The following is a 16,348-nucleotide window of genomic DNA, read 5'->3' on the forward strand; positions in this document are numbered from 1 at the left end:
ATGTACCTTATATAAGCATTTAACTTAAGGACAGCATATGAGTAAATAGTGCAATTACTTTGTGCTGTTTAAGATGGCATGTAGTTATTCATGGCAGCCTACTGCTCCTAAATAATTAGGATGGGTTAAATCCAGCGGATGCATTTCATTGCCTTAGAAGGCAATGACAACCATAAATAAAGAAATTAATAAATAGACTAATATAAATGAAACTTGCTGCAGCCAGTGAAAGTCAGAACAAGTGAGAACAAAGCACTTGCAGCAACGCTTGAGATGACAGGGTTTACATTACATTTTAAATTCTCTCTCAACTGACTGACATTCAAGGTTATTGTTTGCCTACATACATCTTTTTGTTTGCTAAATTTAGTAAATGTAAGAAATTCCATACATTTAGTAAATTTTCATGTATTCAACGGATATGAAACCTTTAGCTACTGAATTGATAGTGAAGCTAATATTGATACTTATAGTTGCATATATTGCAACTAAATACAGTTGCAAGAGACACGCCATTTTGTCCAGTTTATCAAATGTGTGTCAAATTATATCTCACAATGTAATGTGAGAACACTTTTGGTAGATCCATCTTTCATGTTCTGAAATATTTTAAACATGTTATGGCTATGACAGACTCCATTCCTGAAATTTTAAAGAGTGTGCGTCAATATTTCTGAGCCAACAAACTACCATACAAAGTGAAGAAAATGGTATAAAGTATATTCTATTCTTTATAAAAATGTACCCACCAGTGTGTAAAAGCATATACTACAGGGATTAGGCAGTGTGGTGTAATGGGTAGTGTACTGGGCTTGTAACTTGCAGGTGTGATTCCCAGCTAGAACACTGCTGTTGCACCTTGGAGTGCTTAAACTGAACTGCATCAGTATGTATCCTACTGTATGAATGGATACTTTACAAAAATACAAAAGTTGTGAATTAAAGCACCTGTATTTTTACTAAATACAAACCTCAATGTGGTCTGCTGTCTTAATGGAAACTGATTTGTGCAGTAATGGACTTTCACTAGTGACCAGGATGTGATGGAGGCTAAGGCAAAATGCAGCACTTGCAGGAGTCGCTGTAGACCAGACCAGCACTGCAAGGCTGGACATAGGTCCTCCCGTGGGCACACTGGTAGAAACTATTTGCGTTGTTCTGGTTCGGGTACTGTCCGTCAGCCTTGCCGGAACAGAAGTCACTGCCAGGGGGCGCTGTTGAGTCTATGGTGGCTGGGGGGGGGAGGGGGGTGGGGGGTGGTGGGGAGCACTGATGGTAGTCCTAGAAAAAAAATGAAAAAGTGATATTTTGGGACTGAAGATGAGATTTAGTAGTGGCTGCCCACTGCCCCAGTCAAATAAGTAAAATAAAATAAAATAAAATAGTCTTCTCTCAGATTTGAGCATTTCAAAAATGAGTTTATGAAGTTCATGAATTCTAGGGTACAGTTTAAATCTTACCAATATTAAGCAGCTTGCGCAGGTGGCTCATAAGAGGGTGCACCCCCTTCCCACAGAACTGTCCCGTAAAATCATCCAGATCCAGAGCCCAGACAAACGCCCCTCCAAAATTCTTTTCTTTCAGGTAGTGGACCTACAAGGAGAGGGGTGGGAGACCTTTCCTTCAGAGAATTCTCTGAAGTTTTAACCCCACAACATTGTGTGATTAGAATATTCTCAACTGAACATTCAAATGCTGATGTAGCAATCACTGGTGGTAGCTGAAAGCAGTTCAGACTTAACTATTTGTAATTAATTAAAAATAACCTACTCTTCAATGGGTTAATAAGTCTTGTCACAGTGGAATATTACAGACAAAAACTATGGGGCCTGTGGAATTCTGAAAGAGGATGGCATGATATAGAAGCTAAAATGTAGATGCATGGAGAGATGAGTGATTGAGCTGAGTAATTGGCTGGGATTTGGTGGGGGTTTTGGGGTGTGATAGTGGAGTCTTGAGCCAACATCATCAGTACATCGTTGAAACTTCAGTACTTTTCTGCAAATTTCTCTGTGCCCTTCATTTTATTGTGTGTTTTTGTCATACTTCTGTGAAAACACGGCACGGTACCTTGGTCTCGTAGCTCTCCTGCGTGTCAAAGCCCACCCACGTGCCTTCTTTGGCGGCATACGGAACCTTCTGGTCCGGAATCCACTGTACACTGGTTCCTTTGAGGAAGTCACAGATCTGAGAGTGAGAAAGAGGGAGAGGGGGAGAGAGAACAAGGTCACTGTCTGTAGGACACAGTAAGGCATTTCCATGGCAGTACTCAAATCTTTTTGATATTGCTTCCATATCAAACCAGTGATATGAAACTCCCAATGTATGGCACAGTATGATATGGGGCAATGATAGAATGTCCTTACTCATGAAACGCATTCAAATGATGATCCTACTTATCAAAATGAAAGCAGCATTTGTAGTGTTCAGCAAAGAATTAAATAACTGGATTATTCAAATTTTAACACATTAAATATATTTTGATGCAACAACATGGCCTCATATGCAAAATCTTTCAAATTATGTAAAACCACGTCAAGTTTGCTAGTAAGGAAGTCCGTTGGAAATACTGGAAACCACACATTTAAACTGAACTTGGCTAACAGGAATCATATTTACTATTTCATATTTAATTTGCTTTTGTCCAGATTCTGTGCATCCATACTAAAAAAACTGGGGGGAAGAGGGCGATGAGTGGAGGAAAGGAGGATATGTGTGTGTGTGTGTGTGTGTGTGTGTGTGTGTGTGTGTGTGTATACACATAGAATAGTCTGAATATTGACAGCAGGCCTACTGCCAGCACTCTCCTGCATCCTGGTGGTGACAAATTGAATTGCACACTTTCTCCAGCAACTGTTGGTGGATCAACAAATGCTCTCTGAATAATTCTGATCAGCTACAGTTTGGGCTGGTGTGTGCTTCTGTACATCTGAATGTGTGTTCCTGTTCCATTATGTTGTATGCAACCACTTTGAAAACTAATCCAACACCCTTTTTGTGTTACTATCTGTGTTACATTCAACACATTCTGTGTCAGAGATACTGCTTTTGTCTGCGTTATATTATGTGTGTGTAAGTGCCATTTTTTTCCCAGCATCCCCCTCCTCGCCTCGTAGTAGGACAAGAAGCCGGCCTCTTTGGTGTAGGATCCAGCCAACGCTGCGCCGCTTGCCGCCGCTCCAACGCTGGTGTCCGTGGTTGTGAGGCGGAACGTTCGGCCGTACGTGGCAAAGCCCATCCTCAGCTTTTCCACCGGGGCGCCCTGGTCCCTCCAGTAAGTCATGGCGTAGTCCTGGGAGAGAGAGAGAGAGTAGAGAGTGAGAGTAAGTCATGGCATAGTCCTGGGAGAGAGAGGGAGAGAAAGTCATGGCACAGTCCTGGGAGAAAGGGACAGGGAGAGAGGGTAGGAGAGGGTGATCAGTAAGTTGGGGGAATGGGAGGGTGGGAGAGGGATGCAGGGGGTGAAAGGGAAAGCAAGGGAGAGCAAGAGGGAGAGAAAAAAAGTCGCATTGGATAAGCGCGTCAGCTAAATAACATGTAAATAACAATGTACTGTAAGTGTGGTTCAGAACTCCTCACCGTATTCAAGTAAATGTGATCTCCCTGGTCATATGACCCACGGTACAGGGGGCTGTTGTGTCCGGTTAAGGTCTCATGGGAACCATGGAAGTCGTAGGTCATCACGCTGATAAAGTCCAGGTATCTGAGAGATATTCAGTACCGTCAGATAATGGGTATGTTCCTTAAATAATTCAATGAAGACCCCAATTAAAATAGTTTTTATTACTAGACTTAATTCATGTCTGAGAAACCAGCCGATAAAAGCTCTGTTTCCAACTCATTTTTCAACACATACTAAAACAGAAACATGTAAATTAGGCAAGGGTTGTTTTATCAGAACATACAAAATGCGGTTGAATTGAAGTATGGGAATATAAACAAAATATTTAAGTGAGAACATGTTAGTATATTGCTAAAGAACCCTGGGGTTATTTGGAAATATATCATCACTTGTGAAGGAACAACAGCACGTTTGCACACATTTTATTCCAACTATGTCCGGTGTTAGCACTGTACATGTTAATAAAACTTAGCATCCCTGGGGGAAACTCCCTAAACCATGCACTAGGGGTCATGGGAACAACTACAATGGGAACTTCTGTCAAAACCTGCAACAAATGGGATCATCTAATCCAGGCCTGGCTTTCTTTTCTCCCAGATAATTGAATGAACAATTATTGCTACTGATTGTCCAGAGACTTGACCGTCCTGGTAAAGGGAGGTTGGAAAACCAGCAGTTCTCTGCCCTCGCAGATCATGAGTTGATGATCCCTGTGCTATAAGCTCACCATGTATGCATTTTCCTCACCCAAGTTTCTCTAAAAATAGAAAGTGGACACTGTACTCTAACCCCAACTGTGGGGTTTCAACTGTCTATTTGAATTAGGAATGCACAAAAAATAAACTGTGTTGCAATGTGTACTGTACTTTGTACTTTGCAGTGATATCCAATAATGCTTGGGGAAAAGGTTATCTGCTGACCGATACCTAGAACTTAATATGGATAAATATTAATTCCATTAGGATTTTCACAACTTGCTCTCTTAGACTTACAGCCCTGAACTGTTTGGCTGGTGTAATAACCAGCCAAGCGACTTGTAGACTTGTAGTATTTATGATTTAAAAAGTGTATTAAATATGTTGCAGATTTGGGAAATAGTGTGTAGATGACTCCTTTGCATGTTTTGCTGACCATGATGACAAGGCTGAACAATCAAGTGCTATGCTATTTTGTATGTTTTCAGTAACTTAATTCTTCGCTTTCAGTAATGTTAAAGGAGCACTGTCATTATTATTTGAGCGTATTTCGATAAAAATTTTTTTAAATCACTGTCAGTGTAGCTGTTTCCTAAATACGGGGCCAAACTTCTAAGGGCAAACACATCCAGTGATGTCTTTGGCTTTAATCTCCAGCCTGTGTTTCCCAGAAGGTAACGGGCACTCAAACTCCACCCTTGAACACAGAGACTGGTTTCTGGGCGGTCACCCATCCAGGCAATCACATGACACACCAACAAAAATACGGTAGCATTAGCATACAGATATCACGATACCTACCTTGGCCAGCCTGAACGATATGATGGACAGCTCTCACTTCGCTCAGTTTTTAACAATTTTTAAACAAAGAAATACAACCTTCCAGTTTTGGACCAGAAGTTACAGAGGAAGAATTGTGTAGACTGGAAGACGCATCCACAACCAAGGGGTCCAGGAGGGCAACTAAGTAACGAGTAAGTAAATATCTCGCTAACAAGCTGTATCAAAATCTTGGTTGTGGATACATCTTCCAATGAATCCTCCTATTTCTGCAGAAGAAGTTAAGTACTGCAGGATGTGGCAAGGGTTCGATCAAAGCTATTATTGGCAGTGATGCAAACTCCATTATATTAGTTATATTACAGTTCAATGATTGGATCTATACAAATGCAGGTACAGATAGTTTTGCGTCACAAGCAGTGCAGTGACAGATGTAGATAATGGCATGGCATTACATTCCTCGTGTGCATCCCTTCGGACATGGCACAATAACCTTCCAAAATCGGAGCCTCACTTGGAGATTTCAGGAATTTCGTAACCGGCATCGATGGTCCCCTTCCCAGCAGGCACTGCGGCTGTGAGCATCAGTCTTGGCCGGCCCGTTTCTTTCCCCTCTGCCTCATAGGCTGCTAACAGCTCCTGCAGTTCCACACATCGCCACATGAGGGAGCCACAGAGTACACACAGCAGTCCCTCCAATTAGATCAAAGGTGGGCAATTCTGATCCTGGAGGGCCAGTGTGTATGTAGGTCTTTGTTTATACTCTGGTTAAATGAGTCTAAGTGTCTGTATACACCAAAATTAGGTCACTTGCTAATTAGAATGATCTCAGTAAAGCAGTTTATATAGGAGTACAAGAACAGGTTTTCAGCTGTCACTCTTATTGAAAAATGTAGCTAAAAAGTTAGATGGCATAAATATTATGGCAAATGAAGTAATTAACCCCTCACCCTAAATCTGGCAACCCAAGTCAATTTTTACAGTGTACTTTGAGGCTTTATAACTCCAAAGGTGAGCATCACGGAGATGGTTTAAATGAAGCAAGACACTTGTACCATTTACAATACTAACATAATTTCATTGAGTTATATCTCTATTATGAAAAAAGTGCTATAAATTCAAAAATATGTAGGTGAAAATGCAAAATAATTTATTCTTCATTTTGCAATGCAAATAAAACAATAACAGATATTGGCAGTAGAATGATGTGGTATGATTACGCAATAATTTCTTGCTATTGAGTGAGCAGCTTTTCACCCGTGTATTGGGATGCCTTGGGGTTATTTTTGGCTTCATCTTGTTGCTATGGCGGAATACAAATCTTTGGTAATGAAGTTTTCATGATTATCTACTTGCTCCCAGATAGATGCGATTGTCCAGTGGGTCACGCTTGCAAAATAGACAGGGGGGGGGACTTGTTAACTGGCTGAACTATGTGACAGGCACTTAGAAGCTCCGTATTTGAATAGCGTTGTGCTATTCAGTAAAGGAACAAGAATAGTCTGTTACTTTGTCTCATAGTTTGGTTGCAGGAGCACTGAATGTTGAACGGCAGTGCCATTGGCCACTAGGGGGCAACTGCAAAGGCCATACGTTCCTATGAAAACCAGTAACGGATATGGCCCTCATTTTCCCACCTCTGAATTAGATTCTGATTGCAGATACTGCTCTAGGGACAGCTTTCCCAGCCAAATCCCAGCCCCAACCATTTCCAGAAATCTGGGATTAGCTGAATTGGGTAGGTGTTACTAGCCCAATTGAGCCAAGGAGCAGGTGAAGGATCAGGCCTGATGAAAGCTCCCCATACTCTTCCTCACCTGGCACAGCAATGTGAATCTCTGCTTGTCCTCCGGGGGGCTCCCTCGAGCTCCGGGGTACTCCCAGTCCAGGTCCAGCCCGTCGAAGCTGTGCGTCCTCAGGAATTTGATGGAGGACTGAATGAACCTCTGTCTGTTGGCTGGTGAGGACACCATGATGGTGAACCTGGGGGGGAGTTGAGAGATCACACATCAGAGAAACACTGGGCAGAGGGGATGGCCCTGCTTTCTGAGTCTTCATTAAGCAGGAAGTGGCTCCCCTCATTTCTTTACTGGACACAATTTAAGGACCTGAAATCAAATCTCTCTTGTAAAACTGAGTCTCAGTCTGAAATAACATGCATTTGTGTAAAATCTGGTGATTTTGCAAGGTCTGTAGCTGACTCATAGCAATTTGTTTGGTGACAGGTATGCAGAGGAGGTTAGAGGAGATACTTACTGAGATACTCCAAAGTTCCACCCACCCACAGCTAGAAGGGTTTTCAGACTGGGGTTTCTAGAGGAGAGGAACAGGGAAAGACAGTTGAATTGGGTTTCAGTGACTTCAGCAGTTCACCAACATGAACCTGACAGCACAATCTATGATTACCCATGGTAAAGAAAATGAACGGTAAACACACAGTAAACACACACTCAACCTACTTGGTCTTCAGGGCGTTGAAATCTTTGTAGAGGGTCTCGTCGTTCCACTCTTGTGTGGCCAACTCGTTGGTATTGTTGATGATGGAGAAAGCGTAGATAAGGTGGGTGCACAGGAAGGGGTCCACGTTTGCTGGCATGTACTTCCCTGTCCCTGGTCTGTACTGGGACCAGTTGGTGAAGTAACAGATCATGTCCATGGCCGAGCCTGGGCAGGAAGGGCACCTCTGGTCAGTTTCAAGATTCTGGATCCATTACATTTTATATAAATAAAATAAAATACAAGAGTACAGAAACAAAATACTGCAACTCACCCATCTGGCACATCACCAGGCAAAGGCCTAAAAGAGGAAAATGCAAAGATAATCAGACCAATAAGAAAATATCAAAATAAAGATGCACATTTTCTTGTTGAAGGGGTGAATTTGTTGTTAGAGCCTTACCTGCAAGGAGAGTAAGCTTGGCCATGATGAGGTCACTTCTTCCCAGCTGAGTGCTGCTGCTTTTGTATCTGACTGAAAGAGGAAATGGAGTGAGACTGACCGCTCCGTTCAGCTTTAAATAACACCGCTCTCTGGGTCAACACATACAAGGCTGGATAAAAAGCATGATGCCATTATGACTTGACAAGTTATTGATGTAGTTCTTCACTGAGGACAAATTACCTTTGCCAGAATGCTTTACCCAGGGCAAACAAGCCTACGAATGAGGAAAACAGATAGGCATCTTTAAGTTTGATTTGGAAATCCTCCAACCCACTAGCCTGGGAGCAGAGGGTTCTTTTAATGTGAAAGTAAAGACAGAATTGACCTTTGATCCCATAAGGGTTTGACCCCTGGTGGAAGTAACTACAGGCAACATTCAAAACAAATGAACATTAGAGTAGTCGAGGGATCCATCCATCCATCCGTCCATTATCTGAGCCCGCTTATCCTGAACAGGGTCGCAGGGGGGCTGGAACCAATCCCAGCATACATTGGGCGAAAGGCAGGAATACACCCTGGACAGGTCGCCAGTCCATCACAGGGCACACACACACCATTCACTCACACACTCATAGCTATGGGCAATTTAGACTCTCCAATCAGCCTAACCTGCATGTCTTCGGACTGTGGGAGGAAACCGGAGTACCCGGAGGAAACCCACGCAAACACGGGGAGAACATGCAAACTCCGCACAGAGAGGCCCCGGCCGACGGGGATTCGAACCCAGGACCTCCTTGCTGTGAGGCGGCAGTGCTACCCACTGCGCCATCCGTGCCGCCTAGTCGAGGGATGTAAAGTTTATTTAAAACAAACACTTCCACGAAGGCATTTACAAGCAGTTGACATCCCAGCATGCTTACGGTTGATTCCATTTTTTCAAGATCTCTTTTGGTATAAAAAAGAAAAAGACCACTGCACACTTCTGGAATATTGTTTTTTAATTCGAGAGTTATTCAGGAACAAAGTGATTTGGCAAAAAAAAAAGCCAAAGCATGAAACATTATTTTCACTGGTTAAACCACTTTGGAGTGTGGGGTTCTATAGTTTGTGTTGCCTTCATTTTGGCAATTACCTATGTCATTTCAGCCCTGAACAGGCCTATTTCTTCACCAGACAGGAAGGTTCAGGATCAGAATGCACTGCAGTAATTTGGCTGGCCACATATTATTTGCAATGCTGTCTTTAGGATGGTACAGGGAAAACACGATCCGGTGTCTCAATAACATCATGTACTGTACTTTGCTCCCTTTAGCGTTTATTGTTGCATTTTATAGTAGTTAACTTGCTGGCACATTCCTTGTGTTGCTGTATTCATATTTGTTCATATGATTTGTTGTTAATGTGTATCTTTATAAAAAAGTAAAGACATGTAGGGAGTTATGGTTCGAGTAAGAGTGTGCAATTCCATTCAAGCAGCAAACCTCATCAAATGTACAAGAAATTAGTGCTTGTGCGTTGTTAGCCTTTATTGGTTGCTATTTTGTGAGGTGATATGATATAACTAGCACAAGCAAAATGGCCCTGTGAAAAATAAATAGTTGTGCTAAGTCGATAAAAGTTACTGCAGGTGCACGTAGCCAAAGCCAGTGGTCCTGTCACAGCCTGTTTAGGCAATTTTGTTTTTGCCATTTGTTTTGCCCCACTGTGCCTCCCTTCCACCCAGGTGTTGCTTGGAGATCATCTATAACTCAGCTACCTTTCCAGCCCCATCCTCTCTGTGTGTGTGTGTGTTGCAGGTATTTACCAAATTGTGTATACCTAAGAATCTTTGTCCAAGTACCAGGTATTAGGAAGTGTTGGTGTGTGTGTGTGTGTGTGTGTCTGTGTGTGTGTGTGTGTGTGTTTTACCTCGGTACATGGTTCAAAAGTACAGCCAGCAGCAGCATGGTTTACAGTATAGCCTTTTTATTGATGTATATAAGGATATAACTTTGACAGTATATGAATAAATAATGCAAGTACTTTGTGCCATTTCAGATGCTGCACAATTATTTAAAGCAACTGTCTGCAACAGTGAGTGACAAAAAGCTGCAACTGTTTAGACAAACGGGTAGCAGGGGACTGGTTAAAATGACATGTCTCACTCAATTAACTGATATTCAAGGTTACTGATGTCAACTAGAGAGCAATAGCTGATATATTAAATTGTACACATACCACATATTTTCACTGTTCTGTAACTAGTAAATATTTTCCAGTTTGTATAACAAGTGACTATACTGTATAACGTTTTTTGTTTGAAACATTTGGTAAACGTATAATAGAAATATTCTATAGAACCTAGATTTACTTGGATTTCTCAAGTATTTCTGAGCCACCTGGTGGTACAAACCTACCATAAAAAAAGTGTCCATTCTGCATAAAATGGTAAATTTTATTCTATTCTATTCTATTTTAATGTGTCTTCGTGAAAAAAAGAATAAACCAGCAGGGTATAAGAATATACGTATAATCCCGATATAATGGTTATGGAACTGGGCTTGTAACCTAATGGTTACAAGCACTGGAATGGTTGTACCCTTGAGCAAAGTACTTCACCTGAATTGCCTCAGTATATATCCAATTGTATGAATGGATACAATGTAAAAAAAGACAATCTGCATTAAAGCACCTGTTGAACGCCTGCAATGTAAAGGATTCAGAAAATCAAGCCTGGGAAGTCTTGATGGACATTCACTAGCGATCGGGATGTGGTGGAGGCTAAGGCCACGTGCAACACTTGCAGGAGTCGCTGAAGACCAGGCCAGCACTGCAAGGCTGGATATAGGTCCTCCCGTGGGCGCACTGGTAGAAACTATTCAGGTTGTTCTGGTTCGGGTACAGTCCATCAGGCTTGCCAGAACAGAAACTACTACCAGGGGGCGCTGTTGTTGTGGTGGTTCTAGTTCTGGTGGCTGGGGTGGCCTTGGTTGTGGTCATCACTCCAGGTGGAAGGGTGGCGGTGGGGGGCAGAGGTGGCAGTTCTAAGAAAAAAAATAGAAATGTTATTCTATATTTTACTGTTACCTGCCCAGGAAAAACAGATTAAATTTAGCCTGAGAGCTAATTCTAGGACAGCCAAGTGGCTGCTCACTGTCCCTATAAAATAAATATAAAATAATATAGGCTAGTTTATGACTAGCCCGAAGGAGGCAAATTTAGTTGCATCCAGCACATTAAAATGTTAAAATCTTACCAATATTAAGCAGCTTGCGCAGGTGGCTCATAAGAGGGTGCACCCCCTTCCCACAGAACTGTCCCGTAAAATCATCCAGATCCAGAGCCCACACAAACGCCCCTCCAAAATTCTTCTCTTTCAGGTAGCGGACCTACAGGAAGAGAGGAGAGAGAAGCACAGCTTTTAAAAGATATGCCGAGGTTTTAACCCTTTTAGGTGTAAGATCACAAAATTATGTGATTGGAATGTTCAATCACTACTGGCAACTGAATGGAATGGAAAGGTAGTTTTAAAAGGTAGAACTTCTTCTGAAAACTGTGATCTTTACTGTGAGCCTCTGCTCTGTACCTAAAAACATTGCATGTTACCTTGGTCTCGTAGCTCTCCTGTGTGTCAAAGCCGACCCACTCATTTGATTTGGTGGCGTATGGAACCTTCTGGTCCTGAATCCACTGTAAACTGGTTCCTTGGAGGAAGGTGCAGATCTGACAGAGAAAGAGAGAAGGATATTTTTAATGTCCAGCACACATACTTTCATATGCAACTTTTATTTGCTACAAAAGGGGACTGATTAACAGACTGCACGTAACACAAAATGTGTTGTCCTTAACTGGACATGAAGGCGTGTTGAATTAAAAATTTTAATTATCATCCTCCGCACACGAACAGAGCACAATTATGTTTAGGAATATACTGGGTCTGTTGCCACAGGTCGGATATGGATTGACCTGCCCCATATTCCGCTTACAACTGGCCTGAAACAGATCAGTAAAATTCCTAATATTCTCCGTTCGTAAACGGGGCCGTATTTTAAGCTTAGTGGTTACTCTCGTTCCACTCGTTTATCTGACTCCATTTAAGATATATAATTTAGAAATTTGGGTTTGAAATTTACGCGAATCTCGGGAGTGATTACACTCGACTCGTACCTGCGCCACCATTACTCAATATATGTTCTCGCGATTAACATTATTGCTGAATATCTCAGTTCGGTGTAGAACTCAGAGGCTGAGGGTCCAGTCAACACAATACATACAACACAGTCATGATAGTTGTGAGCCCAGGTCGGCGTAGCATTAACTGGGCTCCTTAGAGATTATTTGACAGGAACCAGCGCCGTAACGCCCAGGGGTTCCCTTCGCGTCAAACCACAAGAGCCGTGCATAGCCGACCCTTTACGTTGGCAGAAACTTGCTGGCCTCACAGCTTAGAACTATCACCTGTACCAAGGGACTGCCGATTGGTCAGTCCTTGGTCCCCATTGTCCCCCTCAATATTCAGTTGTAATTTAGGCTGAAAAGGTACAAGATGAATTAATACTTTGGAGCATTACAAGTGTGCAAGGCTGATACTTTCATTGTTTCTACTATTTCTGACTCTGCACCTTGAACTATTGCATTGGTGTGCATGCGGCTCTTTGGACATGGCATCGTAATCTTCCAAAACTCACTTGGAGATTTCAGGAATTTCGTAACCGGCATCGATGGTCCCCTTCCCAGCAGACACTGCGGCTGTGAGCATCAGTCTTGGGCGGCGCGTTTCTTTCCCCTCTGCCTCATAGGCTGCTAACAGCTCCTGCAATTCCACACATCGCCACAGAGTACACACAGCAGTCCCTCCAATTAGGTCAAAGGTGGGCAATTCTGCTCCTGGTAGGCCAGTGTGTATGTAGGTCTTTGTTTTTGTTAAATTATCTAATTGGCTGTATACACCAAAATTTGGTCAATTGTTGATAAGAATCATCTCAGTAAAGCAATTCCCTTACGTAGGGACACAAGAGAAAGTTCAGCTGAAAGTTCATTCATGTCATGCATGTTATCAAGAAATGTAGCAAAAATGTCAGATGGCATGAATGTTCGGTCAAATTAAGCAATTGCATGAGGCCATGTAATATAGCCCTCTTTGCCCACCTCTGAATTAGCTTCTGACCTCAGCAACTGCTCTAGGGACAGTTTTCCCCTGCTATATCCCAGCCCCAACCATTTACAGAAAAGCTTGGATGCTGATCTGGGATCAGCTGAATTGGGTCAAATGTTACTGGCCCAATTGAGCCAAGGATCAGGTGAAGGATCAGGCCTGATGAAAGCTCCCCATACTCTTCCTCACCTGGCACAGCAATGTGAATCTCTGCTTGTCCTCCGGGGGGCTCCCTCGAGCTCCGGGGTACTCCCAGTCCAGGTCCAGCCCGTCGAAGCCGTGCGTCCTCAGGAATTTGATGGAGGACTGAATGAACCTCTGTCTGTTGGCTGGTGAGGACACCATGATGGTCAACCTGGGGGGGAGTTGAGAGATCACACATCAGAGAAACACTGGGCAGAGGGGATGGCCCTGCTTTCTGAGTCTTCATTAAGCAGGAAGTGGCTCCCCTCATTTCTTTTTAAGGACATTACATTACATTAGTGGCATTTGGCAGACGCTCTTCTCCAGAGCGACATACAACAAAGTGCAAAGTGCATACCCATACCAGGGATAAGTGTGCTGAAATACCCTAGAGGGTACAATTTTGACTGCTACCTGTACAACAAATTTTTAAATAGTAATGCCGCAACACGCAAAAATAAACTGCTTACCTAGCCAAACAAAACTAGCAAAGGCATCATCCTAATACACAAACAAAAAACCCAGGTAAAGACAACAGTTACAGTTTATAGGGAGGTAGGGAGGGACAGAGAGAGGTGCAGCTTGAAGAGGTGTGTCTTCAGTCTGTGCTTGAAGATGGCAAGAGATTCTGCTGTTCTGACCTCCGTGGGGAGTTTGTTCCACCACCGTGGAGGCAGAACAGACAGTAGTCGTGAGTGGGAGGTGGAAGTTTGGAGAGGGGAAGGCGCCTGGCGGCCTCTGGTGGCTGAACGAAGAGGTCTGGCTGGTGTGTAGGGTCTGATGATTTTTTGGAGGTAAGCTGGGGCTGACCCCTTGACTGCTTGGAAGGCTAGCACCAATGTTTTGAATTTGAAGCAAGCTATGACAGGCAGCCAGTGGGAAGAGAAGTAAGCAGGGGGGTGACATGTGCATATCTGGGAAGTTTGAAGACCAGACGAGCTGCTGCATTCTGGATAAGTTGGAGGGGTCTGATGGCCGATGCTGGGAGGCCATCAGACATGAAATCAAATCTCTCTTGTGAACCAAGTCTCAGTCTAAAATAACATGCGTTTGTGTAAAACAATATCTCTGGTGATTTGCAAGGTCTGTAGTTGACCTATTTGGGCATACAGGTATGGAGAACAGGTTCGGGGAGGTACTTACTGAGATGTTCCGAAGTTCCACCCACCCACAGCCAGAAGGGTTTTCAGACTAGGGTTTCTAGAGGAGAGGAACAGGGAAAGACAGTTGGATAGGTTTTCAGACTTCAGCAGTTCACTGACATGAACCTGACAGCATAAAAGGGGAAAATTTAAGGATACGTAGACAAAGAAACAATCATACCATCACAACTATGTTTGACAGGCTGAAGTGTGTGTGTTTGTGTGTGTGCATACACAGTAATCTTTTTCACAAGCATTCCCCACCAAGGCTACTGGCTACACCAAAGTCTGTCCCAGTTTGTTTTTACATTACTGAAACATTGAAAAGGTATGTACATAGGAACAGCCTGTATTTTCTACACATGCATGCACTCTCGCCAGCTCTCTCCATTTCTCTCTCTCTCATTGTTTTTCCTAGATAAGTAAAGTCATGCCTCAAACGTCCCCAATGGTTTGACTGAATAATTCCCCACAGCCCATGGTAAAGAAAATGAACAGTAGACACACAGTAAATACACGCTCAACATACTTGGTCTTCAGGGCGTTGAAATCTTTGTAGAGGGTCTCGTCGTTCCATTCGTAGGTGACCAGCTCGTTCGCGTAGTTGATGACGGAGAAAGCGTAGATAAGGTGGGTGCACAAGAAGGGGTCCACGTTTGCTGGCATGTACTTTCCTGTCCCTGGTCTGTACTGGGACCAGTTGGTGAAGTAACAGATCATGTCCATAGCCAAGCCTAGAAAGGAGGAGCACTCCTGGTCAGTTTACTGAACAAAATTCTGGGACAGTCAAATTTTAGATAAATTAAATATAAGAACAAAATACTGCAACTCACCCATCTGGCACATCACCAGGCAAAGGCCTAAAAGAGGAAAATGCAGAGATATTCAGACCAAGAAGAAAAAATCAGAATAAAGATGCACATTTTCTTGTTGAAGGGGAGGATTTGTTGTTAGAGCCTTACCTGCAAGGAGAGTAAGCTTGGCCATGATGAGGTCACTTCTTCACAGCGGAGCGCTGCTGCTTTTGTATCTGACAGAAAGAGGAAATGGGAGTTAGCCTGACTCACTCTCCTGGTCCCACCCTCCTCCTACTCTGACATGTCCTGGAATGTGTTCTGGGGGCTTTTAGGTTGTAGGAGGTCATTCGGCCCTTGGCAAAAACCATGGGAGAACCTGCATGTCCTCTCTGGTAATCATCTAATTTTCCCTACTTAGCAACCCCTCCAGGTTGATTTATGGCACTGCCGCCTGCACTGGTCAGCTTGCTGGCTTCCTCTGGTACGGTGGCGATATGTGGCTGTAAAGGAATTTAACCCCCGGAGCATACATCGTTAGCCCCCAACTATTGGCACCCATACCTGTGGGAGTGTGGTTCCTGGAGGAGTCTTCCTGGGCCCCCTGGGGAGCCCCCCTTCTCTCACATTCCTTACAGGTTTTGAGCACAGGAATACTGGAGATGGCATAAAGATGTTTCATGATAATCCCAGGTCAGAATATTGTAATGTTTGGTGTTATTCTGATTGGTTCAGTGCGACTGGTGTAATGGTCTAGTTTTTGTAACAGTCTACCTTTGATATCATAACCGTCCAGGAGCCGAGGGGAAACTGGGCAAAAGCTGTCTCTGTAGAAGCCATTTGTTTTAGCCCCCTGACCAAGGTCTCACTGCCTGGTGGGGGTTTGGCTCTAAATTCCAGATGGTTGACCCATTTTTAGGGTCAAGAACAAAGGCCTGGATTTTGGAGATAAGGAGAAGAAACCAAGCAATCTGGGGTTTTGGGTTTTAATTCACCCAAATCAGGTTTATCCAAAAAGTATATTACCACGAGAGGCACAACACATATTTCTTACATAATACGGTTGTCACAAAAACTCTCAAATACATCTCTCTCCAGGTATCTCCAGTAAACTCTA

The 16,348-nt window shown here is 43.3% G+C and overlaps 1 protein-coding gene and 1 pseudogene across 2 annotated transcripts; both read right to left on the bottom strand.

Annotated features, from left to right (window-relative positions):
- Window positions 1-1,449: 1,449 nt before the first annotated feature.
- LOC133138246 (acidic mammalian chitinase-like) lies at window positions 1,450-8,170 on the bottom strand. 2 transcript variants are annotated; one of them, XM_061256835.1, is made up of 10 exons: window positions 7,997-8,170; window positions 7,868-7,894; window positions 7,557-7,761; window positions 7,354-7,410; window positions 6,915-7,080; window positions 5,612-5,736; window positions 3,580-3,703; window positions 3,110-3,292; window positions 2,071-2,187; window positions 1,450-1,593 (listed from the first exon to the last, which is right to left on the bottom strand). In XM_061256835.1, the coding sequence occupies exons 1-10, from the start codon at window positions 8,019-8,021 to the stop codon at window positions 1,450-1,452; spliced, it is 1,173 nt and encodes a 390-aa protein (XP_061112819.1). In that variant the 5' UTR covers window positions 8,022-8,170. The 2 variants fall into 2 exon arrangements, with proteins under 2 accessions (XP_061112819.1, XP_061112821.1); XM_061256837.1 differs by having other exon boundaries at window positions 1,526-1,635.
- Window positions 8,171-10,642: 2,472 nt separating this feature from the next.
- Window positions 10,643-15,518, bottom strand: LOC133139529 (acidic mammalian chitinase-like; annotated as a pseudogene).
- Window positions 15,519-16,348: the final 830 nt, after the last annotated feature.

This window comes from Conger conger, chromosome 10 (assembly GCF_963514075.1).
Source record: "Conger conger chromosome 10, fConCon1.1, whole genome shotgun sequence".
Lineage (NCBI taxonomy): Eukaryota > Metazoa > Chordata > Actinopteri > Anguilliformes > Congridae > Conger > Conger conger.

What these genes read in the sequence shown, in the direction of transcription:
- LOC133138246 (XM_061256835.1), bottom strand. Translation starts at nt 8,021, where the DNA reads ATGGCCAAGCTTACTCTCCTTGCAG. An exon ending in TGGAACTTTGGAGTATCTCA is followed by an intron (nt 7,081 to 7,353) that starts GTAAGTATCTCC and finishes ACTCCCCCCCAG; the next exon opens with GTTCACCATCATGGTGTCCT. An exon ending in GCTTCTTGTCCTACTACGAG is followed by an intron (nt 2,188 to 3,109) that starts GCGAGGAGGGGG and finishes TCTCACTCTCAG; the next exon opens with ATCTGTGACTTCCTCAAAGG.